The sequence below is a fragment of the Pan paniscus genome, chromosome 6 (genome assembly GCF_029289425.2).
Source record: "Pan paniscus chromosome 6, NHGRI_mPanPan1-v2.0_pri, whole genome shotgun sequence".
NCBI classification, from domain to species: domain Eukaryota; kingdom Metazoa; phylum Chordata; class Mammalia; order Primates; family Hominidae; genus Pan; species Pan paniscus.
Window position 1 is genome coordinate 59,972,961 of NC_073255.2, and position 24,750 is coordinate 59,997,710.

The 24,750-nt window shown below is 45.3% G+C and overlaps 1 protein-coding gene across 2 annotated transcripts in view; it reads left to right on the forward strand.

The window, feature by feature from the left end:
• Nucleotides 1-24,750, forward strand: part of EGFR (epidermal growth factor receptor) — a 193,522-nt gene that overhangs the window by 120,063 nt on the left and 48,709 nt on the right. For both annotated transcript variants that reach the window (XM_034964128.4, XM_034964127.3), the window contains exons 2-13: nt 3,845-3,996; nt 4,867-5,050; nt 8,168-8,302; nt 12,880-12,948; nt 14,126-14,244; nt 15,591-15,732; nt 17,412-17,528; nt 18,115-18,241; nt 18,341-18,414; nt 19,244-19,334; nt 21,902-22,101; nt 23,262-23,394. In XM_034964128.4, coding sequence (XP_034820019.1) covers nt 3,845-3,996; nt 4,867-5,050; nt 8,168-8,302; nt 12,880-12,948; nt 14,126-14,244; nt 15,591-15,732; nt 17,412-17,528; nt 18,115-18,241; nt 18,341-18,414; nt 19,244-19,334; nt 21,902-22,101; nt 23,262-23,394 — 1,543 coding nt within the window. The remainder of the gene's footprint in view (nt 1-3,844; nt 3,997-4,866; nt 5,051-8,167; nt 8,303-12,879; nt 12,949-14,125; nt 14,245-15,590; nt 15,733-17,411; nt 17,529-18,114; nt 18,242-18,340; nt 18,415-19,243; nt 19,335-21,901; nt 22,102-23,261; nt 23,395-24,750) is intronic.

A 24,750-nucleotide genomic window follows, 5' to 3' on the forward strand; every position in this document is an offset into this window, starting at 1 on the left:
TTTATGTAATTCTTAAAGTACTATGTATTCATTTTTCTTTCTTCTTTCTTTTCTGGTTTGATAAATATTCTATAAAGTAACTGTGTTTAATGGCCAACATTTGAGTAAGTCCATATGCAGATCCAAACATCTCAGTTTAGACAATAACTTAAGACAATATAGAGTGGCTGACATCCCCTAACATGGGTCCAGATGCATGTTATGTTATGTTACTGTTGCATTCTCAATAGTTAACTTTAATAAAAGAAAGTCAAAAGCTTATATATTTTTTCAATCTTCAAAACATTTCTGGGAGGTTGTCTTTGTTAATTTTATGTTGCTATACCCATATCACAGACTGGGTAATTTATAAAGAAAATAAATATATTTGGCTCATGGTTCTGGTGGCTGGGAAGTCCAAGAGCATAGCATTGGCATCTGCTTGGCAGCTGGTGAGGGCCTTCATGCTGTGTCAATCTATGGTGCAAGGTCAAGAGAGCATGCATGTGAGGTGGTGGGGAAGAGAAAAAGCAGATTTAACTCATCCTTTTATCAGGGACCCACTCCCATGATAGCTAACCCACTCTTTCATGAATGGCATTAATCCATTCCTTAGGGCACAGCTCTCATGACCTAATTATAATACCTCTTAAAGGTTCCACCTCTCAATACTGTTGCATTGGTGATTAAGTTTCCAATAAACGCACTTTGGAAAACACATTCAAACCACAGCAGAGATCAATGTTATTGTCACCATTTTCATATTTGAGGAAAGCATGGCACAGAGAGCTTGGAGAAGTACTTCAAGGTCACACAATGAGGAAGTGGCTAAACAAAAACCTTATCTTAAATTAATTAAAAACCTCTTGCTCTTTGCAGTTTTGTCTTAAATCTACCTAATTTGTGACTGTAATTTTTAAGTAATTTACTCATATAAGTGGTCTCACATTAAATTTTCTCATTGCTTTATATTTCTAACATGAGATATTTGGTATAAGGATGGAACCAAGATCATACCTTCTTTTAATTAGGAAACCTAGACCAAGTCATTCTGATCCTCATCCTAGATTTCAGTTAAATGCTGCTGTCTCCTTTTGGGTATGTGACAGGGGAAAGCCTCAGAAGAAACAACCTTATGTGTTTTCTTTTGATACTTTAGTAATTAACCCAGGATAGTATTGAAGATTGACATGCCTTATATTGAATCAAATAGCATATCAACTGCCTTCTTATTCTCAAGTATAGACATGTTGGGTAATTGGGCATTTAAGTTTCTTTGCAATTTTTTCCATTATTAACAAAATTAATGAGCAACATTCTGCATAAGGTCTGTTTCCTCAGAATACGTTTCCCAAAGTGGAATCATCATGATGTAGAATTTAAGCATACTTACTTGTTTAAACAAATTGTCCAGTTGCTTCCCAAAATGTTTTGTGAATTAAGATTTACATCAAGAATATGTAACGTTGTTACTGTCTCCCAAATACAGGATCTTTTTCTGAATATAAAAGTTATACATGCTAATTGTAGACAATGAAGGGTCATTATCCTCATTGATAATGAAGTGCTTCTAATACTTGTGCTTTTATTCATTTATTCAAAAAGTGCTAAATAAGCCCTGAAGGGGCTTTTGGGGGGTCATTTGGGGCTTATTTAGCACTTTTTGAATAAATAAATAAAAGCACAAGTACAGTTTTTTTAAAATACTGTTTTCTATAATAGATTAATCTTAAATGGCATGTTTTCCTTTATTTTACTGACAAAAGTTACTTACTCTTTGATTGAATAATAAAAATTCTTTGGTTCAGCTGAGAGAAACTTGCAAGCTGACGTCCTTGATTATTTAAAATGAAAGCAGCTGCCTGTTTTCATCTCTCTGCATCCTGAGGAAACTCTTCTGCAACGTGTTCCAGCCCTAGGTTCTAGCTGACCCTGTTCATCTGTTTGGCACGAGGCGCCCAACTAACACTTGCGGCTACCTGGACGACAGCCAATCTAGTTGGAATGAGAGTTAGAGGCCATAGTCTGTCAGCTGGGAAAGCAGCTTTTATTCCAAGGTGTGCTAACCGAAAGGCCACATGTTATTGTCACAACGTGGTACCTACATCAGTGCTGACATCTTTAAGGACCTTAGAATTGGGAAATCAGTTTAGCCCTATCTGCATGTGTAGCAGACAACCATACAATTGTTCCAACTTGAGGTTGCATTCAGAGCAACCTCATTTCCCCCATACTCCTGAGGAAAAGCAGACCAGAGACGCTGGGTCAATCCAGAGTTATGGTTGGAAAAATGATGGAATAATTCTGCCCCTGGTGATAGGAGAGAGGGACTCCATCTTGTCAACTGTCATGGTTCCCATGTGAAAGCTATCATTATCACTGAAATTGAATGAGAACACAGAAGGGAAGAACAGGGAAATCCCCACAGAGTTAAAGAGGATGTGAAGATTGCTTCATGTTTAATGTTTGTGTAAGTGCTTTGGGTTGGTTATGTGCTGTCTGAACATGTGCTCATTTCCATGGCTCATTGCGAGGGCAGACAGTCCAATGATACTCTTTAGAATCATTCCCATGGGGAAGGAACAAAGAAGCCTGTAAAATAGAAATGCACATGTGAAAAGCATTGAAGAAAGTGCCAGTGTATTGATTTTGGCCATGGTTTGTGCTCTACCACCTGGTTACTGTGATTGCAGAAGTGCCTTTGCAGATGAGGGAGAACCTGGCCAAGGCTCAATCCAACATCCAAAGCCAGAGGCCATATTTCTTCACTCTTAAGATAATTTGGGTTCAAATTATAGTCTCTTTACACACTCTCTGCCTCAAAAGGCCCAAGACTCTCTTGTTATGCTTGCCTAAACATGCCTTCCAAAGAACTAGTTCTGTAAATACAACTTTATTATAATCCTCTCCTTTGCTTTTAAAAATGGATCACCACGTCCATTTCTATGGTCCAACTTTGTCCCTTAATTTAAAATTTTTTCTTGGATTAAGTTTGATGCCTTGAAACATTAGGGACTCAAGCATAAAAGATTGTGTGCTGGTGGTGAGGGAAGTAACTGTGCCTCCGCCTGTGCTGGGTGGATCAACATGGAGTATGGACAAGCATAGGGATGTGTGGGTTTCTCACTAGCTGAGAGTGTTTTTAAATGTTGTATTTTGATGTTTGTTATTTTCTGAATATTCTACAGTTAGACCTTTGATTTATTCTTTGATGCATTCATTTGAATAACATTTTTAATCTCCAGCCAGTTAGGTTTTTAATTTACACTCTTGTCCCTGATTTTAGGTGTAGTGTTGTGTACACTACTGCCCAGTGTATGTTATGTTTGTAAACATTCATTGCACGCACAACAATGTGACTCACTATACTTTTGAGAAGTAAAAAGTTCATTATATAGTTATTAACTCAACCCTACAGTTATATTCGTGAAATACCTTGTGAAATTTATTTTTTGCCTACTGGAGCTCTTACAGGTTAATCCTGTCTTCAAGATTTTCATAGAATTTTCATCTACCGCCCACCCCTTTAAATTTCAACATTTTTTTATTTTGGCATTTTAATGCAATTCAATGCATTATAGGGACAAGCTATCTCTTATTATGAATTGCACCTTATATAAACTTAAAGATCTTTTATCACAAATTTCTTTGCTGTGTCCTTTAGTGAGAATTTGTATTATCAGTCACTAAAGCTCACAAAGTTAGTAAGCTTTGCGCCCAGATGACCTGGGCAGGAATGGGTGAGTCTCTGTGTGGAGGGAGTGAAGAAACTGCTACCCTTATTACCTGGACCTTGAGGGATTGTTTTATTTTAGTTTTTCTGCATTTCTCAGTATTTCATGTGATATCTGTCTTTTTCTTCCAGTTTGCCAAGGCACGAGTAACAAGCTCACGCAGTTGGGCACTTTTGAAGATCATTTTCTCAGCCTCCAGAGGATGTTCAATAACTGTGAGGTGGTCCTTGGGAATTTGGAAATTACCTATGTGCAGAGGAATTATGATCTTTCCTTCTTAAAGGTTGGTGACTTTGATTTTCCTACACAAATAAAATTGGAGAAAATCTAAGTGGAGAAAAGCCTGGGCAGAATTCTACTTGAAGTGTGTTTATTTTTGCTATGGCAATGACAAGTCTTACAGAGCTACAAACGAGAGTTTTATGAGAAAGCCATTTTACCAGCTAATGTCAAGTAATAACTAGAAAAGGATATCAAATAGAAACAGGCTAATCTGGAGTTCCACTGTCATCATAGACACTGACGTTTATCCCTGACCATTACCTCAGTCATGATGTGCTGCCATACTCACTCTTAAAACCTTTTTTTAAAAGCCCTGCTTTGCACCATTTGCCTATTCCCTTAGTGTAAATACTCCTATTATAGCTGATTTCAAGGTACCAAGAGTTTCACTCAGCTGGTCACAGAATTCTTATTTCACGATAGGCGCTAATGACCCCATAGGAGCCAGCTCTGAAGGCTTCAGAGTTTCACTGAACTTTGGATGGGGTTTACTTAGCCTTCTTCTGTTTTTCTTTTACCTTTCCTTTTTAAATAAGAAATAATGCAAGACAGATACAAAGTAATTCTTTTTAATTTCCATTTTCACTGGAGAGTGTTGAACCCCGTGAGGCATGAGAGCACAGTGTTCCAGAACAATGCTTACTGCTCATTATCACAGGGGTCAAAGGCTAACGTGCAGGGATTGTTGCAGATCGTGGACATGCTGCCTCCTGTGTCCTAGACTGCAATCATCTACCCGTTTTACAGTTGTTGAGCACTCGTGTGCATTAGGGTTCAACTGGGCGTCCTAGGGCTCCCTGGACCCATTTTAGACCTTGAGTTCTTGAGTTCCTCAAAAGAGAAATCACGCATTTATGTTTTCTCTTCTTAGACCATCCAGGAGGTGGCTGGTTATGTCCTCATTGCCCTCAACACAGTGGAGCGGATTCCTTTGGAAAACCTGCAGATCATCAGAGGAAATATGTACTATGAAAATTCCTACGCCTTAGCAGTCTTATCTAACTATGATGCAAATAAAACCGGACTGAAGGAGCTGCCCATGAGAAATTTACAGGGTGAGAGGCTGGGATGCCAAGGCTGGGGGTTTATAAATGCAGAGAGCAGTTCCGATGGCTCCCAGCGAGCTTGTCACTCAATTCCGCCTCGGAGAAGACTTTTATTTTTACCCAGTACACGTGCACTGAGTGCCGGCGGTGTGTAAGATACTGCAGGGGAAGTTACTGAGAAGATGGCAGATACTGGAATGGGAAGATTTAAGCGGGGTACCAGTGTTTACATGGACATGAAAAAATACTGAGAGATAGTAAGAAATCGTAAAGATTCTGAGTAAAAGAGAGTATGACCAAACAAGCTGAGCAGGAATCGTGAATCTATGTGTGTAGGCAGTGAATAAACTGCCAGTCTTATTACCTGGACCTCAAGGATAAAAGACATACAGTAAAAATCAACCCACACTGAGGACAGTTTCGAGAGTCGCGCTGCTACACAGAAAGCCCTGCGTAAGTTAAGGATAGAGAATGAGGTGATCTAGAACTTTGAATTTTTGTGAGCAGGACTCGTGAGGTTCCTGTGAGAGGAAACAATGAAGGATGATAGAAGAGAAGGGAAATTGATTTTAAAAAACTGGAGATAGCAGTGATTGTGCCTCACTGTGCAGTGGGTTTGGGGCCAGGAATGTTAAATTGGTAACTCCATTTAACGCCCACAACCTTTCTTCAAAGTAGGCATTGTACAGATGCCCCTTGACTTATGATGGCATCCTATCTGGCTGGACCCCGCCGAGGGTGAAGGCGTCATTAGGTCGGATTTCAGGGCTAATTGAATGTGTATTGCCTTCACACCATGGCAAAGTCGAAAATCTGTGTTAAATCATGGTAAGCCGGGGACTGGCTGTGCTCTGCCATCTTACAAATAAATAAATGGAAGTCAAGTAACTCCCTTGAGGGCCCCAGCTAGTGAATGGAGAGGCCAGCTATGGCCACCACTCTCTGCCCCAGGGCGCTCAACGCCCCTCCTGTGCCATGCAGTTCTGACAGGGAGGCAGTGCTGGTAGGAAAGGGGTGTGATGAAAGGGGTGCCCAGCAGAGGGAGTCATATCGGGAGTGACAGGAGCCCAACAGGAGTGCAGCGCTGGAACCCAAGCCAGCACCTCCGGTCATGGCTCCTCGGTTCACCGCCTATAAAATTGTGTGGTTCCCCCACACCCCCTGCTGCTCAGAGCAGCCGCGCACATGCTTGTGCTGTGCGTGCCTCCTGTGAGATGGCCTGGTACACCGGTTCCTACAGTGCGCCTCACACGCTGTCTCGGAGGGAGGCAGCCTGTGCGGGTGCCTGGACCTCCGAGCCAGACCCTCTGGGTTCCTGCCCGGCCCCGTCCCTCAGCAGCCAGACGGCTCCGGAGCACATTCTCCAATCCCTCCGTGTCTCTGTTTCCTCATCTTCAAAAATGTGGATGGCATAGCTGCTAAAAAATGGTGACATACTTCCTAGGTGGTGCAGAAAATTAAGTGACTGTAGGAACAGGCCTCAGCAGCTCCTTCCACTTCCTTGGTATGATTGTTTTTTAAACCAAGGCTGGGATTGTATAGATGCAGATTAGTTAATGTGATACCATTAATAGCTAACCTAGTGCCTGCTACAGGGTGAGCCTCCCCTAAGCCACCGGGAAGCGGCTCCTGCAGCCTCCCTCACGTGTGCTGGCCCTCCTCTGGCAGTCACTGCCTGGGGTGTGCTGAAGGCCCAGCTCTGACTCTGCCTCTGTGCTCTCCTCGCCCCGCCCCCTGCTCTCTCTCAGGTCTTTGGTCTGTTGTCCGAGCTGCCACAGCAGCCTGGACATCCCTGTTGGTGTTTCCAGCCCTGTCCTCTCCTGAGTTCCATCCACCTGTGCATGGCTTTCTCATGAGTGTTTTCACGGATGGTTCTGCTGTCATCTCCAACCTGATAAACAAAGCACCACGATTCAGCCCTTATGACCCCAAGCTTCCTTCCTCAGTTCCTTGCTTCTGTGCATCCACTGAAGAAGCCTGTTCCACTGTTTCCCTGCACTGGGTCTCCTGTCTGCAGGAAGCCTTCAGCCCTCACTTCCACACTCCTCTAAGATGTGTGCCTGTGCCCTCCTGGGGAAGCTCATTTTCCTAGCAGCCTCCAGGATCTTCAGGGGTGAATCCCTCCTTTCCCACGTTGGTACTCTGTACACACAACATGCCCATTCCCCACCTGGGGAGCTGGGCATTGCTTCATGAATCAGAGGTCGATTTTTTCTCTATTAAAGTCACAGATGTTCATTGCACCATTGTGAGAATGAATGAAGGTAGTGCTTATAAATCAGCCAGCAAGATACCCAGCCTCACTGTGTCAGGGTCTCCCTGGGCATATGGTGGTTAGAGTGTGTGACATGTCTGTCCCCAAGCCTGTCAGCTCCCAGATCGAAGCCAGTGGATCTCATTCATCCTCGCAGCGCCCACAGCACTTGCACAGGGTTTTGTACACATAAGTCATTCTGTCAATGTTCATGTTTAATGTCATCAGTGGAACACTCCCACTTTGTAAAGACTTGAATGTGTTCATCCCTGACTTTTCCACATCTTCTTAGTTCTTCTTTGGAAACAGCTGTACAGTTTCACCATCCTGTGCATCCCTGGAGTCTACCTGTCTCTGTCATACATTCAGATTCTTCTTGCTTCGTGTCACTCTCATATCCTTTTCTCTAATGAAAAGCTCCGCCTGGGCATGCAAGGTGGAGCCCTGGATGCCAGCCCCTCACCTGGCATCCAGGGCTGTAGCACTCAGGACCTGCCTCCCTGCCCTGCCTACCCCCTACATCATGCGACCATTCCAGTCCAGCCAATCAGCCCCTTGGGACCCAGCTTACCACATGCATATCATTTATGCTGTGACCACTGACTAAACCATTCTCTTCCTTCCTCCCCATATTTCTAAATTTCTAATCATTGCTCAAAGCCCAATTCAGAGAAAACCCTAGCTCCTCCATGGCACCATCACTAACAATTTTATCTGGCCGCCCCCCGGGAAGTTCACTGGGCTAATTGTGGGACTCTTGTTCGCACCATGGCATCTCTTTAGCAGAACATAAATGCGAAGAGCACATGCATCCTTCATGGGAATTTAAAGGAGCTGGAAAGAGTGCTCACCGCAGTTCCATTCTCCCGCAGAAATCCTGCATGGCGCCGTGCGGTTCAGCAACAACCCTGCCCTGTGCAACGTGGAAAGCATCCAGTGGCGGGACATAGTCAGCAGTGACTTTCTCAGCAACATGTCAATGGACTTCCAGAACCACCTGGGCAGCTGTAAGTGTCGCATACACACTATCTCTGCCTCCAGCTCCTATGGGGGAGAGCTCTACAGCACTGGGGCGGGGGAGAGAAGCCATGTTTAGTAAGTCACATTAATCAGAAACCAAAAGTAGTAAGCAAAATATCTGACCACTAGAAGAGCATGTATTTACCACAGACATAGAGATCGTTTTTTTGTGGCGGGTGGCAGCCCAGCTGGTTGGCAGTGCAGGCCACCAGAGGCAGATCCCCTGCAGGGACAGCAGAGCACTTGTGTCCTGAGAAGAGCTGCTGTTCATGGGGCTGGCAGCACCAGGGCCTCTCCTAGCCTGCTCTGCTGACACTGGCCAGACTCCTACATGCTTCTGAGTCTCCAGAGGCTACCCGGCCCTCCTGAAGCACCAGGGCTGAATCCACCTCCAGCTGAGGGCATGAACACTGCCACATGGAGTCGCACACACAGCTGGGCACTGCCATGGAGAGGAAGTCTGTCCATGTTTCCTTGAATACTGGTGGCCTGGTCCCTGTCCCGTTCCCCAGTGAGGCAGCCTGTGGGGAAGCCTGGCAGGGAAACAGGCGCAGGTCAGCGTGGCGCCCTGAGTCAGGCCAGCGCTGATGGGGGACTCTGAGACGCAAGCTCACACTCACCCAGCTCCCCTGGGCTGTGCCCGTTCCTGATCGCCTGGACTTTCTGTTCTTTAGAGTAAGAAGTGATCACCATTTCCTGCTTCTGTGTTTCTCCACAACTGTGCAGTGGATACCTGTCTGTTTTCTGCCCTCAGAACAAAAAAAAAAAAATAGAGCTGACGTGAATCTTCAAAATCATCAACTACAGGGCTTTGGATTTTTGTGTATTTGTTTTATTTTTATTTTATGGATGGACTGTGATGAAATGCCCATAATACAAGATTTTCCATCTTAACCATTGTAAGTTACAATGTCAGTGGCATTATACATCCACATTGGTGTGTGGCCATCACCACCGTCCACACACAGAACTCTTTTATCTTGCAAAGCTGAAACTCTACCCATTAGACAGTAACTCTCTGCTCTCCCTTCCTTCCCAGCCTCTGGCCCTGGCAGGCAACAGTCCACTTGATGTCTCTATGAATTTGACTGCTCTGGGGCTCTCATACAGGTGGAATCATGTAGTATCTGTCCTTTTGTGTCTGGCTTATTTCACCTAGCAAAATGTCCCGAAGGTTTATCCATGCTGTAGCACGTGTTAAGAATGTCCTTCCTCTTCATGGCTGAATAATATTCCATTGTATGTTGACACTACATTTTGTTTGTCCATTCACCTATCTACAGACACTGGGGTTGCTTCCATCTTTTGACTGTTTGAATAATGCTGCTGTGAACATGGGTATTGGGGCTCTTTGTTTTATAGATATATTATTCCACCAGATACCCATCCTGACACCTACTATGTTTGCAAGAAACTGAAAGCTTTATTTTACATTGCAAAATTTCATATTATGAGATCAAGGTTAGCATTTCCTCAGCTGTCTGGTGGACAATGGGGAGGTTAAACTGTGCACATTTTATTTTTTTTTAATGAACCTGGAACGGTTATGGGGCCAGTGTTTGCCATGGATCAGGTCAGGCAGCCCACAATGGCAGGTCTCCATGTTCTGTACAACAACTGTGGGAAAGACCCACAAAGAAAGTGCTGGAAAGGGGAATGATGGATAGGTTCATGCAGTAAAAAGATTCAAATACTACAGGGCATTGAACTATAGGCCAATATAGCATTGCTTTAAGAATAAACAAAAAATAAGACAGTAAGAATAAGCCTAGCAAAATCAAAAGTCTATAAAGAACTGACATTTCAAGCCAATAAGAGAATAATTCCTTATTCAATAAATTGTCTGGAATGACTTAACTATTAGGGGTGAAAATATCCAAGTGAGAGAACTATAAAGGGTTTTTAGAAAGGAATTAGGTATGTTGGGTTAGTCGCATTGGAGAGTGCAAATTCACCATCGACCTGATACCTGAAATTTCCTCCTTACCATCTAGAGGCAAGTTGGGAATGCTGCCAGGCTCCTGTGGTAAAGGAAGCCCCTCTCTTGACTGGTGCTTTATGGCTACACGTTCCTGCTCAGAACGGGTCTCATTTAGTCTTCACCCAAAAAAAAAAAAATCTCATGAGATGATTTAAGTGTTTTATGGACAAGATGTCTAAAACTCAGAAAAATTTCACAGTGTGCCCAGCTTTTATGTTTATGTTGAAGTTGGGCATTAGAAGTTAGAATGAATGGGTTTACTTCAGAGAAAATTAAATCCATCACCCACTCCATGTACTATGAATTCCAAATACATATTAAATACATATAATAAAATATTTAATATATATGTAAGTGCCAGAAGGAAACATAAATATGAATATTTTGTAATATCAAGTTGAAGAAAAGCCAAAATCTGACATCATAAAAGAAAACTTTCATGTAAAATATGTTAATGGCTACCAGGAAAATATTGTGCAATGTCTGATTGCCATGAAGAGGGTTAATATCCTTGCTATATCACTCTCTGAAGTCATCTTTAAAAGACTAAGAAAAAGATGAATCTCTTAATAAAAACCTGGCCCAGAACATGAGCAGCCTCTCTCTCTCACTCTCACTGTCTCTCTTTCTGTCACACACACACACACACACACACACACACACACACACACAAATATGGCCAAGAAATAAAGTAAAATGTTATTTCTAATGTAATAAGTAGGTCAAAATAGAAAAAGAAAGCATCACACCTTCCTTTGCAAAGTATTTGGGTTCCTTTTGCTTTTAAACACCTGGGTCAGCTGGGGTGTCGAGAAACAGAAATTCTCATGTTCTGCTTGTGGGCATATATGTTAATAAAACCAAGCTTGGCAATATGCCTGCAATATGTATCTAAAGCTTCAAAGTATGTATAGCTTTGACCAATCAATATCACATTTCGGAATAAGAGAAAAAGAAATAATAATGAAAGTGAAAATCATAAGAGATGTAGAAACATATTCTTATACAAGAATTCCTTGCAGCCTTATTTATAATAAATTTTGTGAACAAATTATATATCTAAAAATAAGAGATTGGTTGAAAAAATTATGCAGCAGCCATGCTATTGATAATCATGTTAGATAGAAGCATATTTAAAGGCATGGAAAAATTGCCATGTTTTATATGGGTTTTTAAGGTTATAACACAATGTATAGTGGGATTCCAATTCCTGTATATACATAGACTTATATGTCTATATTGATTAACTCTGGATGAGCCTCATGTCTTCTTTTTGCTTTCTTCTATTATCCATATTTTATACGATGTGCCTGCATTTCTTTTTTGTAACAGATGGTCAATACTAGAACCATAAACAGATCTTGTTTGTTTATTGGCAAATGTTTCCCCTGTTAGAAAAAGATGCATTTTTCTTTTAAATATTTTTATTTTATACAATGATTACATGCTTATAATAGAAATTTGAAAATTATATGTGAGTACAGGGTAAAAAGTTGAAAGAATGGGATTGCATACTACAGATCTAGCTGCTTTTAGCATGCCTTGCTTTCTGCGTAGGACCTTGCTTTCTCTAGACCTCTGTTGCAGTCTCTCTGCCTACCTCCTCACAACGTCCATCCCCCGCGGTCACTGTCGTGATGCCAGCCTCCCCGGCCTTCATGTCTCTAAGGAGCACCAGCGCGGCAATTAGCGCCCTTTGCCCTGGTGTTATTCTGGCTTCACAGTCACATGGGAGATCAATCGTCAGCTTTTCTGTTTGAAATCTAAATTCCTCCTGACTGCAGGGGACCTCGGGACCCATGAACACCTCTAGTTTACTATGTCTTCACAGTAAAAGATATCTGCATGACTGGACTCTTTAACAAATTTGGTGGTTAACCTACTCTTTCTATATAGATATAGCACTTCGGCCTTCAGACTTCTCAATACTGATAAAAAGAAAACACGACAGATGACAGGAAAACCTTTGCAGCTATGATTTGTAATCGGCCAATTATAAAAACTGCAAAAATTGACCAGATAGCTAAGGTTTTACACAGTCATGAAAGTGATCTGCACTGTTAACATTTCACCCTCTGTGCACCATTCTGTGCTTCTCTCTGGTTTGGAGTCTAGAAGGTTTTATTTACAGGCTATGACTTAACAATCCCAGAATGGCTGACACATGCAGTCACTCAAGACTGGACACAGCAAGGAAGTAGTGGGTCCATGCCAAAGGCTCAGCCAGACGAGACACTCTAGCTGTGGCAGGAGATGCCAGGGAATGCTCCAAGCCTAAGCAGATTGTAAACAAGGAACCTCAAATTCATGAAAAATTCTTGCATATGTGGCCCATGTCAGTAATTACTCTCTGCCTCAGTTTCCGCAGCTGACATGTAAATAAAAGCAGTTCATGGTTCATCTTTTCTTATTGGGGTCTCAAGTGATTCTACAAACCAGCCAGCCAAACAATCAGAGAATAAGTTGAAAAGATTGTCTTCATTTATTGAACGTGCTTAACTCAGGCCCGGGAAAGGGCATCATCAGTTTCTCATCATTCCTTCCCTTTCACTGAGATATGCATCTATTACTATTACATTTCAGGCCAAAAGTGTGATCCAAGCTGTCCCAATGGGAGCTGCTGGGGTGCAGGAGAGGAGAACTGCCAGAAACGTAAGTCAGTGAACAGCCTCAGACCCATGTGTGACCGCCCCTCTCTTCCTTCACTTGCTTAGGTGATTGGATTTGTTTTCCCTCTGAAGACTCCAAAGAGTTATTTTATTACAGGGCCAGATGTGAACCAGTAGGTGAAGGACAGTCTTGCAAATCTCACCGCATGCAGTTAATCCAGGGTGGGCTATTTTGGGAGCTTCAGCCTATCACAAATAAGTGAACATCAGCAGGGGCTGGGCACGGTGGGTCACGCCTATAATCCCAGCACTTTGGGAGGCCAAGGCGGTCGGATCACGAGGTCAGGAGATCGAGCCATCCTGGTTAACACAGTGAAACCTCGTCTCTACTAAAAATACAAAAAATTAGCCAGGCGTGGTGGCGGGCGCCTGTAGTCCCAGCTACTCGGGAGGCTGAGGCAGGAGAATGGCATGAACCTGGGAGGCAGAGCTTGCAGTGAGCCGAGATTGTGCCACTGCATTCCAACCTGGGCAACAGAGCAAGACTCCGTCTCAAAACAACAACAACAACAACAACAAGTGAACATCAGCAGGTACCCCAGCCCTGTCCTCTGAACACAGCACACTTTCCCAGGAATGGAAGACTTGTCCCTGTTGACAGCAGTCATCAGACTTCTTGTTTCCTCTCCCTCCCTGGCTTTCTTTGGTACCCACCTACACAGAAGCCTGAGCACGGGTTCTCATGGGGACTTTTCCATGTGGACCCTGCTTTACGATGGAGAGGGCCATTCTCCTGGGTATGGTTGTCTGGCTCAGCCTCTCAGTGGCCAAGGAACCTGGGGACATGAGCTCAAAAACGGACACTATGTCCTTAAGCTGAATTGTGGGGGGGCTGTTAGGCCCTTCTAAACACTACTTCCCAGCAGGTATTTTTGTTCTTTGTATGTGCTTTCTGCATTGCCCAAGATGCATCTAATTATTTAGCAGGTCTCAAAGTCTAGACTTGATCTCATGAGTTCTCTTAAGTGATTAAAAATAAATCAGGAGAAAAAAGAGGCAATCAGAAAAGGGCATGGTTTGACTTAGCTTGAATGTGGTTTCGTTGGAAGCAAATGTGTCTTCACTTTTTCATGAAAAAGTCTGCAAGTGCTCTGCGACGTCCCTGGGAAATGATCCTACCCTCACTCTTCAGCTCACGGGGGACCTTTGCTCTTTTTCAGTGACCAAAATCATCTGTGCCCAGCAGTGCTCCGGGCGCTGCCGCGGCAAGTCCCCCAGTGACTGCTGCCACAACCAGTGTGCCGCAGGCTGCACGGGCCCCCGGGAGAGCGACTGCCTGGTAAGATGCCCCTCCAGCAGCCTCCCTGGAGCAGGCTGGGGCTGCACCCGCCCCACCCACACCAGGACAGAAGACTTCCTGTGGGGGAGCTGTCAATTAGCATTTGTAATAACAGACAGGATATTGCCCTCTGCCTGGTGACAAAGTATCTTTAGTATCCTGCCTCCACCACTCACTGAAACCTTGGGAAAATGATGGGACTACCATGCCTCCATTTCCTCACCTGACAATGATGCATAACAAAGTCTCTCCCAGTTGAATGCTTAAATGATGAGATGCCTGTGATGTCCGTCATTAGGACCTGGGCACAGAACAAGCACTAAATACTACATGCAAGTATTTGTCATGAATGTGCCTTGTTGCCAGCAGCACACTCTCTTTATTGTCTGACTTCGGCTATACCTCTAGAGACTTGACACTGTGAGGTCCCTAAGAGACCCATGGAGAGCCACACAGGTCTTGCTGGCTGGGGCTGGGTTAGGGCCTCCTGACACGGATCCCTCGGCTCCTCCACCACTGCTCAGGCACCTCCTGAGCTTCACCCTGCCCTCAAGGGGTCCTGAAGTACTCACTGTCGCCCCATTGCTCCAGAAAGTGCCAGCAGAAGCCTTGCTGCCCCAGCGGGCTCTGAGCAGCACTGGAGGGTACAGGTCAGAAGCGTCTTGGAAGTCCTGGAGACGCCAAGGCTGGTGGATGTGACTCCTGGAGTGGGAGCTGGTGTGACGAAGCCCTTCCTAAGACTAAATCCAGAGCACTCTGTGGTTTCAGAGAAGATTCCTAAATTCCAGAGTTTGGACCCAGACCCAGGAATTGTGACTTGGTTGGCCTGAGCTGTTTCTAATGTGAGCCCCAGGGAGAAGACTGTGAGTGGGGTTGGTCCTAGGAAGAGCCCTCGCTGTATTGGGTCTGGCCCCTTTACACGGCATTGTTCTAGCAAGGCTTTGTGCCATTCAGCAATACATTATAAAATATACCCTCAATTGTACTTTATAAGGGAAGCCCAATGTCCTTTATAAGGGAAATTAAACATAATTTCATTCCATAGTCACCGCTATAATGTGTGAACTCCATCATCTATACATTAGTAAAGAGACGTATTTTTATCATAATCCATAAATTATGATAGGTGGGACAGTGCACCTAAGAAAAAAATGGACTTTTTAGAGAAGGGTCTTTCTGACTCTGCAGAGGGCGCCAGCTGGGTTTTCCCACACTAGTGGAACACTAGGCTGCAAAGACGGTAACTTGGGCTTTCTGACGGGAGTCAACACAGTGCTGCGCTTCCTCCGTGTGTGGCGCTGAGTGTACTTACCTCACTTGCCCAGCGTGTCCTTTCTCCTCCATAGGTGTGCCGCAAATTCCGAGATGAAGCCACATGCAAGGACACCTGCCCCCCACTCATGCTCTACAACCCCACCACGTACCAGATGGATGTGAACCCCGAGGGCAAATACAGCTTTGGTGCCACCTGCGTGAAGAAGTGTCCCCGTGAGTCCTCCTCTGTGGGCCCTCTAACTGGTCAGGCATCCTTGTCCCGCTCTGTCTCCTGCTGAGCCCTGGAGTATCCCATCTTGGAGAGTCTTTGGGTGGATGTGTTTGCCTTGCTTGGGGGAGGCGACCCTGTGCCCGTCCAGGCACACAGGCGAGGGGCTGGCTTGCTACCGAGGAGCGGGCAGGTGGTGGCCATCTCCACCCATGGGGGCTGCTCAGTGCACAGGGCAGATCTGGGTGGCCAGGCCACCTCACAGGAGAAACACCTGCTGCTCAGCCCTCACCACTCATCCAGCAGCCACAGCCGTGGGTATTCAGTTGTCTGCTGGGCACAAAGCCGTGGGCATGCCACTGTTTAGTGCTTGTGCCAAGCAGGTATTTAATACACCGAAATCAGAGAGTCTATCAGAAGACCTGCCTTCTTGAGTGGTTAAAATTCTAGTGAAAGTTATGCCTCTTAGGAGTATTGCAGAGGTTTTGTTTTTGTTTTTATTTTGTTTTGTTTTAATGGTTTGGGTTTGAGTTTTGCTTGTTTGTACTTACATTTGTACTGGTGGCTCCAGGGTTTAGGGAAATTGTGACATAAAATAATTCCTGACAGAGAAAGCAAAACTTTGTCTAATGAAAGAGTTTTAGAAGCCACTCTTGATCTCTAGAAGGGGAGATTAACTGAGAAAAAAAAAATTGAAAGACCAATTATGAGGGGGAGATTTTACCCTGCCAGATTTGTGTACATGAAAAATTTTACACTCTGTATGGAAAAAAAAACACAAAATAATAAGCCATTATAAGGTAAATGACAAACAAAGCTAAAGAAAAATGTGCCACAGTGATGACACAGATATATCTTTGAGATAGGGCTTAACAGAGCTTTAAAATCCATAGGAAAACACTTCGAGCCTGAGATACCAAGAGCAGATGGTTCACAGAAGAATCATCAATGTCCTGTAAATATTTTTGAGGATCTTCTTTGGGAACTTAAAACAGGAACAGGCCAGGCACAGTGGCTCATTGGCTCATGCCTTTAATCCCAGCACTTTGGGAGACTGAAGGGGCTGGATTGCCTGAGGTCAGGAGTTTGGGACCAGCCTGGCCAACAGGGTGAAACCTCGTCTCTACTAAAAATACAAAAATTAGCCGGGCGTGGTGGCGCACGCCTGTAATCACAGCCGCTCAGGAGGCTGAGGCAGGAGAATTGCTTTAACCCAGGAGGCGGAGGTTGCAGTGAGCTGAGATCACACCACTGCACTCCAGCCTGGGTGAACTGGCTGGAGCAAGACTCCATCTCAGACAAACAAAAAAGGAAGACATAGAGCTCCTAAAAATAACACAGAAGTCTGCTATTAATACAAATGAATTACTTTAAAGGTGAGAGCAGGTGGAGGAGAGGGCTGAGGTGCCTGCTGGGACGCAAAACAGCTGGCCCCTCAAGGGACCCAGTGTTTCCTGCCATGATGAAACACCTGTATTGTCCATATTGCGGCCTGGAATGTTATTAAACTCTTGAACGGGATTCCTTTTCTCTTTGCAACTTTTCATTCTTTGTCCTTAAAGTAAATAAAGCCAAAGGAGGATGGAGCCTTTCCATCACCCCTCAAGAGGACCTGGACCGCCTGTGTGAGGCCCGAGCACCTGGTGCCACCGTCATCACCTTCCTTTCATGCTCTCTTCCCCAGGTAATTATGTGGTGACAGATCACGGCTCGTGCGTCCGAGCCTGTGGGGCCGACAGCTATGAGATGGAGGAAGACGGCGTCCGCAAGTGTAAGAAGTGCGAAGGGCCTTGCCGCAAAGGTAGGAAGCCCGCCGGTGTGCGGACGAGGCTTGTTCTCGGCTGCTGAGGCTGGGCTCTCATGCCACCTCCAAAGGAACACATCTTCCTCTTCTCATTAAAAAACAACTATACATATCGTTTCTTTAAAACAGAAGATAAAGCTGTAAAGCCAGGTTAGGCAATGGGAAGGCACTGAAGGTTGTGACGGGGTGGGGGGCTCTGATGAGAACAGTCACAGAGCCAGCCCCGCTCAGCAGCTGCCAGGTGCCCAGCCCTGGGGAGAATCCAGGGAAGGCAGAGCTGGAAGCAGTGCAGCTCCAAGCGGCCCATGGGAAATAATGAGGAGAACGCAAGGTCAGTGTGAGGTGACAGGGATGGCATCTCCTACACCGCCGTAGCCCCAAAGTGTGCTATAGGTCCTGGTGTCCCCCCTTCCCGCCTGCACTCTCCCCAGCCCCTTCAGTGTTTGTTGAGTGAATGAAGGATGATGTGGCAGTGGCGGTTCCGGTGACCGGAATTCCTTCCTGCTTCCCTCTGCCTGTGGATCCCTAGCTATTCTTAATCCAACAAATGTGAACGGAATACACGTCTCTCTTATCTCTGCAGTGTGTAACGGAATAGGTATTGGTGAATTTAAAGACACACTCTCCATAAATGCTACGAATATTAAACACTTCAAAAACTGCACCTCCATCAGTGGCGATCTCCACATCCTGCCGGTGGCATTTAGGGGGTGAGTCACAGGTTCAGTTGCTTGTATAGAGAAAAACAAAATCTGCCTTTTTAACTGGTAGAGATTGGTGATCAATAATCACCCTGTTGTTTGTTTCAGTGACTCCTTCACACATACTCCGCCTCTGGATCCACAGGAACTGGATATTCTGAAAACCGTAAAGGAAATCACAGGTTTGAGCTGAATTATCACATGAATATAAATGGGAAATCAGTGTTTTAGAGAGAGAACGTTTCGACATATTTCCTGTTCCCTTGGAATAAAAACATTTCTTCTGAAATTTTACCGTTAATGGCTGATGTTTTGATATTTTTCAAAAGTGCAGTTTCTCCTGCAGTCAAAAGGGGACACGTTAAGTCCAGGCTTGGGTCATTCACTGCGGTGTAAACACGCTTTCTCCCTCCCGCCCGGCCCCAGCCAGCTGCCTTGGTGGCCCATAACCCCTGCGGGTAGAGGGAGGGAACAGGGGTAGGTGACAGACAGCCTGGGCCTCAGGCTTTTGAAACTGGACGCCAGAGCCTTGTGGGGCCACGGGCAAGCCTCGGGTCTATGACTGCCGCCTGAGCTCCGCTTCCTTCCTCTCTAAAATGGGAAGATTAGACCAAAATAACAAGACTGTTTTAAGGTTGGAATCAAATAAGGAAAATCTGTAAAGCTCCTTCTATGTGATACCAGATCCACAATTGGCAGATAATCGCAGCAGGAGCCTCTTCGGGGTAATCAGATACGCGGCGCAGCAGGGGTCTCAGGGCCACAGCCAGGGGGGCGGCGGGAGACATGCGGAATCGCTGCGGGAGGCGGGAGGCAGCTGTGAACTCTGGCTCGGCCTGCGTCCGCCCTGAGCATGTACACTCAGAGAAGATGATAATGAAAAAGAAAGCAAATCCAATTTTCCCACTTACTGTTCATATAATACAGAGTCCCTGAGAGTCTAGAGTAATGTCTCATACAAAAAAGAAACTCCTACGTGGTGTGTGTCTGAGTCTTTCTTCTGCCTTATAGGGTTTTTGCTGATTCAGGCTTGGCCTGAAAACAGGACGGACCTCCATGCTTTTGAGAACCTAGAAATCATACGCGGCAGGACCAAGCAACAGTAAGTTGACCACAGCCAAAGCCTGGTAGATTACATTTGCCTTTTTAGTTGGAAATTAGGCTTAACAGGAGAGTTGCTAAGATAGGGCACAGAGCTCCTGCATCTCTCGCCGGCATTCCCAAATGCTATCTCACATGAGCAGGCACAGGGAGCAAGACTGCACGACCATTGGCACAGGCTGTCCGCTAAACCACAGACTTCTCAGCGCTCGCCAGTGCTTCTGCTTCCGTGTCCACGGAAGCAGATCCCACATTGCACTTAGTTGTCAAATCTTTTCAGTCCATTTCTAACCTATATTAGCTCCTGTGTCTTTCGTTGTCTTTCATGGCCTTGACACTTATAAAACGTGTGGGTCAGGTACTTTGCAGACTGTCTAACCATGTCTGTTCAGCTGGTGTTTTCTCAGGATGCAATTGAGGTTATGCACATCTTATTACAGGGACCAGAGAGACTTTTTAGCACCACTCTTCAAGAATTTCCGCTTTTTCAGCTTTGACAGTGGAATAGACATGCAGGTGCTCACACACAAGCATCTTTAATATGGTAATGGTAATCATCAGTTTAGTGGTGTGGAGGAGGAGATGGGAATCTCTTAGTGAAACCCGCCTTGGAAGCAGCCTCGTTATGAGAACTGCTGCCCCTACTCGACTCTTAAAGCACTAGATAATACTGTGCAACATTAAAGAGAATAAGAGTGCGTGAAATATGCATTGCCTCCCATAAACTCCCTTGGCTCTGAATCTCTGATACTAAATATGTGGCTACCGTTGCTTCCCAGAAACGCCTTTTTGCTCTGAATTCTCTGGAATGCGTTCTTTGACCAAGATTCTTATAAAAATAAGAGATTTAGAGCAATTTTCTTGGACGGCTGGTATGAGCCAGTTGGCTTAGTTGTAGGGATTTAAACAAGATAAGGGTTACTTACTTTTCACATTTAATGAGAAGTCTGGTGATTCCAGCTCCTACTGAGACAGGGTGGCCACAGGTTCCAGGGCGTGACTCACTGAGGCCCCAGACCTGCCCTGCAAGGAAAACCTGGCTCTGCCCTGGTGTCCTGGCCTCCCTGGGCATATGTGGGGGAGAATTCCTAATGGTATTGGTTACAGGCTCCTATGCGAGACCACTCATCTGTATAGGAGAAAGGAAAAAGATGGGGGAAAGAAGAGCAGCAGGGAGAGGAGAAGCCTCTGGATGATACTCTAACCCCCTGCCATCCAACACCTGAACATCAGTCTCTTCATCCAGTGCTCTCAGCTGGCCCAGCCCCCAGCCTGGGATCAGATGAGAGCTTCCTGCAAATGCAGATCTCTTTCTTGTGGCTCCTTCTCAATTACAGACAGCTCCTCCACAAGGTGCACTCTGGCCTTGTGCTCCCTCCCCAAACCAGCCCAGCCCTCCCAGCCTGCATCATCGTGGTCCTGCAGGGGCTAGAGGTTCTCACACCCATCGTGGTCTGGCAGAGGCTGGTGGTTCTCACACCCATCGTGGTCCGGTGGGGCTAATGGTTCTCACACCCATCGTGGTCCGGCAGGGGCTTAGTGGTTCTTATACCCATCATGGTTCAGGAGGGGCTAGTGGTTCTCACACCCATCGTGGTCTGGCTGGGGCTAGAGTTTTTCACACCCATCATGGTCCTTCAGGGGCTAGTGGTTCTCACACCCATCGTGGTCTGGCTGGGGCTAGAGTTTTTCACACCCATCATGGTCCTTCAGGGGCTAGTGGTTCTCACACCCATCGTGGTCTGGCTGGGGCTAGTGGTTCTCATGTCCACCGCGTGCTTTCCTGCTCCTCCAGGTGGCTGAGGACAACCCCCCTTCGGTCTGAATGGCTTCCATCCAGTCATCTGATATACACATTGGACCACCCAATAGCGTCCTAGTGTCATGTTGGATGGTGAAGAAAATGCCACAGTTCCTGCTTTCAGGGCCTCACAACCTTGGGCATAGCTTTTTGGAGGAAGGCCCCACTTCCCAGGCATCCCTCCCAGACCTATTCAGAGGCCCCTGTTCTTTGCTTCCATGTTGCCCACACTCACTGTGCTCTTCACACCGGCTCAAAATGATCTGCTTATGGGGTTGTGTCACCACCAGATCAAGCGTCCTTGAGAGGAGGAAACATATTTAACCTGCACAGAATTTGGGACAGAGAACCTCTAGTGTTTATTCAATAAATATATGAATGGATAGAGGGACAGGTTGGGTGGTGGATAGATGGATGAACCCACACCTTTGAAGTGTATTTGGCTGTTTGAGAGGTTAGAATATGTTCTCAATTTCCAGGCAAAATGAAAATGGAGAAAATATAATGACATTAAGGCATTTTATTCATCCTCCCCATCTGCCACTGGGTTAAAGATACTAAATAAACAAGGAACTATCTTTTGCCTGGAGGAACTTAAAAAACACCTGCAGTTTTCAAAAGGTGCAGTGTGTGCCTCCCACAGCATGACCTACCATCATTGGAAAGCAGTTTGTAGTCAATCAAAGGTGGTCTGGAAAAACAAAGTTTTCAGGGATACATTGTTTTTATAATTTTTCACCACATGATTTTTCTTCTCTCCAATGTAGTGGTCAGTTTTCTCTTGCGGTTGTCAGCCTGAACATAACATCCTTGGGATTACGCTCCCTCAAGGAGATAAGTGATGGAGATGTGATAATTTCAGGAAACAAAAATTTGTGCTATGCAAATACAATAAACTGGAAAAAACTGTTTGGGACCTCCGGTCAGAAAACGAAAATTATAAGCAACAGAGGTGAAAACAGCTGCAGTAAGTCACCGCTTTCTGTTTTGTTTATGGAGTTGGTTCTAATGGGGCCTTTATTTGTATTTAGAATATTGAAGGGCTATTCCCATTTAAATTACTTTTTTCAGTTCCTTAAGAAGCAAATTAAAATCTTAAGATTCCTAATTGTGAAATTACCATGTGAATTCCATTAAAACTTTTTCCAGATCATTACCATTCAATGGGATGAATTTACCCTGAGGTTTAGGCTACCAATTATTTGTAATTTAAGTAACTAAATTTAGTATTAGTTATATTACCTTTTAGTTGTAGGTCACTCTCTGCTCATTTCAGCCTGTAAAGACTACAGCTACACACATACACACACAGAGGAATGGAATGAGCACTTTACATCAACACTTCCTGTTCTGGCTCTAGAGCCTCAGCTTTTGAAGCTGGTGAGAGCCTGGCCTGTGCTGGGCCTTGGCCACGGGCAGCGTCAGCTTTGAGTCAAGTGCTGGTCTGGCCTCCCTAGCTTTGAGGCCCCTGTCAATTCCCTTAATCTGTTTAGGCTTTGGCTTCCTCATCCATAAAATGGAGCTATGAATGATTCCTACGCCGTAGTGCTTTGAGAGAATTCAGTGAAATTCTGTGTGTAAAACCCTTCCATGGTGCCTAGCACACAGCACACAGCCAATGGCCCAATGGCTCCTATCAGCTGTGGGATTTGTCATCAGAACACCACCAGCTCTGCTCCAGGCTGCCCTGGGTACCATCAAAACACACCCTGTACCCAGCAGCACCTGCCCCTCTGCACTCCTGGCTTCTTCAGCAGGGGCAGTGGCCGTGGGAGCACAGAAAACATGGAGTCCCATCTGGTTTAATTGATGCCATTGCCAAAGGGGAGGACTCACGGCACCCCCTCTCGGGTGCCAGGGTGCCTGGCTCCCACCAGGAGGAAGACCTGTCCTCCACTGTCAGGCACATTTCAGTCTTCCCAGCAGCCAGCACAACTGCTTTGTCCTTCCAGTCACGGTCGGCCTCTGGGAAGCCCAGTCTGTGTCCTCCTCCTTCAGGGGTACCCAGCATGTCAGTGTCACCCCAGGTCATGGAGCACAGGGCCCCTCCCGGGAAGGTGCTGTCTCCTCCGGCCCCTCGGGTCCCTGCTCTGTCACTGACTGCTGTGACCCACTCTGTCTCCGCAGAGGCCACAGGCCAGGTCTGCCATGCCTTGTGCTCCCCCGAGGGCTGCTGGGGCCCGGAGCCCAGGGACTGCGTCTCTTGCCGGAATGTCAGCCGAGGCAGGGAATGCGTGGACAAGTGCAACATTCTGGAGGGGTAGGAGGTTATTTCTTTAATCTCCTTGCTTTGATCAAAAATAAGGCTGCAGGTTGTTGTTATAGCTTTACAGGCATTCTGTTTGATTTTCTCTTCCTTTTATTCTTTGCCCTTGGCTTTTGGAGGTTTGGGGTTTTCTGTGGGGAGACAGGAAGTTGTTTGATTGCTTTATTTTTGGCAAATTTAAGCACAATAGGAAATAAGCAAGTATTATTGCCTAATATAATCCAATAATTTATAGAATCTCTTTTCCTGGAAGTATCTTAAATTTTTCTAAGCTACAAAAAGTTCCTAAGACAAATGAGACAGTCATCAATGGTTCATCTAGCCAACACCGTGGCCATTTGGGCTTTTCTTTGTAGTGCCCGATTCCTGGTGTGTGAAAATAAATTAACACAAATTATATTGCCAAGTTAATATCTGTTTTATGTGCCCCCAGCATGTGTTGAACATCAAACAGTACCAGGGACTTTAAATATACCCACGGACAAAGAAATAATTCATAATGATGCTTGTTGAATTTAGTTGCAATCAATAAAAAGTGCAGTTTGTGAATGCTCTGAGGCTCTTGATATTGATGTAAGGCTTTGAACGACAAATGAGGACAAAACATAAACAGGAAAGTAAAACTGAAGGATAGAGGCCAAGGCCATGTTTTAGAAGATTTAAAGAAAAAGGGAAATTTGGTGAGCACCATAGGAATTACAGATGGCTGTAGGAAATCTTCCTGTTTTACTCTCTGGGCATGGACCACAGCTTGGATCCAGAAATATTTAGGAGCAGGATAAGAGGACCAAGTTCAATTCTATAGGAATCCTTTAGCTGATAGGCTCAGAACAAATCACATAATTGATAGTGCTGCTTCAACTTCAAGTAAGGAATATTGATGCAATCCTTACGGCTACGAATGGACAGTGGTCTCATGTTTTCAGTTTTCAAGTGTTTCTTAAGAGGCAAGGTGATGAAAACGCCCACTTGGGGAGCCCCATGTCCTTTTATTAGTGTAGAGAAACCTGGTGTCCAGCAGCACCTGCTCCCTCTGCAAGCCCAGCCCCCTTCAGCAAGAGCAGTGACCCAGAGAAGAAGCACAGAAGACACAACCCTGTATCACATTTTGTTTAATTGGTGCCATTGACCAAAGGGGAGGATGAAAGGCACGCACTTTTTTGTTGTTTTTTGAGACAGAGTCTCACGCCATCACCCAGGCTGGAGTGCAGTGATGTGATCTCAACTCACTGCAACCTCTGCCCCCTGAGTTCAGGTGATTCTCCTGCCTCAGCCTCCCAAGTAGCTGGAATTACAGGTGTGCACCACCATGTCCAGCTAATTTTTTGTAGTTTTATTAGAGACGGGGTT